This window comes from Numida meleagris, unplaced genomic scaffold (assembly GCF_002078875.1).
Source record: "Numida meleagris isolate 19003 breed g44 Domestic line unplaced genomic scaffold, NumMel1.0 unplaced_Scaffold1570, whole genome shotgun sequence".
NCBI classification, from domain to species: Eukaryota; Metazoa; Chordata; class Aves; order Galliformes; family Numididae; genus Numida; species Numida meleagris.
In genome coordinates, this window is record NW_018363358.1 from 1 (window position 1) to 2,039 (window position 2,039).

General features: G+C 57.6%; 1 protein-coding gene across 1 annotated transcript; it reads right to left on the reverse strand.

The window, feature by feature from the left end:
- Nucleotides 1-5: 5 nt before the first annotated feature.
- LOC110390622 (glutamine-rich protein 2-like) lies at nucleotides 6-1,750 on the reverse strand (the record flags this gene model as incomplete). Its single annotated transcript, XM_021382008.1, has 2 exons — nucleotides 6-112; nucleotides 373-1,750. Coding segments are annotated over 2 exons (1,485 nt in total), but the record flags the coding sequence as incomplete, so codon positions are not given.
- Between the last annotated feature and the right edge of the window lie 289 nt (nucleotides 1,751-2,039).

Here is a 2,039-nt window from a genome sequence, read left to right on the forward strand (position 1 = left end):
AGGCCTCAATAGGCCTCGATAGGCCCCAATAGGCCCCAATAGACCCCAATAGGCCTCAATAGGCCTCGATAGGACCCTATAGGCCTCGATAGGCCGCAATAGGCCCCAATAGACCCCAATAGGCCTCGATAGGCTGCGATAGGCCCCGATAGTTCTCAATAAGCCCCAATAGGCCTTGATAGACCCCAATAGGCCTCGACAGGCCACGATAGGTCCTGATAGGCCGCGATAGGCCTCGATAAGCCCCAATAGGCCCCGATAAGCCTCGATAGGCCTCGATAGGCCTTGATAGGCCTCCATAGGCCGCAATAGGCCTCGATAGACCCCAATAGACCTTGATAGGCCGCGATAGGTCCCAGTAGGCCCCAATAGGCCCCAATAGACCCCAATAGGCCTCGATAGGCCTCGATAGGCTTGATAGACCCCAATAGGCCTCGATAGGCCCCAATAGGCCCCAGTAGGCCTCGATAGGCCGCGATAGGCCCCGATAGTTCTCAATAAGCCCCAATAGGCCTTGATAGACCCCAACAGGCCTCGATAGGCCGCGATAGGTCCCAATAGGCCCCAATAGACCCCAATAGGCCTCAATAGGCCTCGACAGGCCCCTATAGGCTTGATAGACCCCAATAGGCCTCGATAGGCCCCAACAGACCTCGATAGGCCGCAATAGGCCCCAATAGTTCTCGATAAGCCCCGATAGGCCTTGATAAGCTCGATAGGTCCCGACAGGCCGCAACAGACCCCAATAGGCCTCAATAGGTCCGTGATAGATCCCAATAGGCCATGATAGGCCCCGATAGGCCTCGATAGGCTGCGATAGGTCCCAATAGGCCGTGATAGGCCTCGATAGGCCCCAATAGGCCTCAATAGGCCCCAACAAGACTCGATAGGCCTCGGTAGGCATCGATAGGCCCTGATAGGCCCCAGTAGGCCTCGATAGGCCCCAATAGGTCCCGACAGGCCTCGATAGGCCCCGACAGGCCTTGGTAGGTCCTGATAGGCCTCGATAGGCTCGATAGACCCCAATAGGCCTCAACAGGTCCCAATAGGCCCCAATAAGCCCCGATGGGCCCCAATAGGCCCCAATAGGCCTCGACAGGCCCCTATAGGCTTGATAGACCCCAATAGGCCTCGATAGACCCCGATAGGCCCCAATAGAACTCGATAGGCCGCAATAGGCCCCGACAGTTCTCGATAAGCCCCGACAGGCCGCGATAGGCTCAATAGGTCCCAACAGGCCGCGATAGACCCCAATAGGCCTCGATAGGCCTTGATAAGCCCCAATAGGCCTCGATAAGCCCCAATAGGCCTCGATAGGCCCCGATAGACCCTGATAGGCCTCAATAGGCCCCAATAAGCCTCGATAGGCCTCGACAGGCCCCGATAAGCCCCAATGGGCCCCAATAGGCCCCAATAGGCCTCGATAGGCCCCAACAGGTTTGATAGACCCCAATAGGCCTCGATAGGCCGCGATAGGCCCCGATAGTTCTCGATAAGCCCTGACAGGCCTCGATAAGCTCGATAGGTCCCGACAGGCTGCGATAGGCCCCAATAGGCTGCGATAGGTCCCAATAGGCCGCGATAGGCCCCAATAAGCCTCGATAAGCCCCAATAGGTCCTGACAGTCCTCGATAGGTCCCGATAGGCTTCGATAAGCCCCAATAGGCCTCGATAGGCTCGACAGACCCCAACAGGCCTTGATAGGCCACGATAAGCCTCGATAGGCCCCGATAGCCCTCAATAAGCCCCACTAGGTCCCGACAGGCCTCGATAGGTCCCGATAGGCCTCGATAAACCCCAACAGACCTCAACAGGCTTGACAGACCACAACAGACCCCGATAGGCCCCAGTAGGCCTCAATAGGCCCCCATAAGCCTCAATAGGCCTCGATAGGCCCCGATAGGTCCCGACAGGCCTCGATAGGTCCTGATAGGCCTCGACAGGCCCCAATAGGCCTCAATAGGCCCCCCTAGGTTTCAATAGGCCCCGATAGGCCTCGATAGGCCTCAACAAGCTCCTATACACCTCAATAGGCCCCC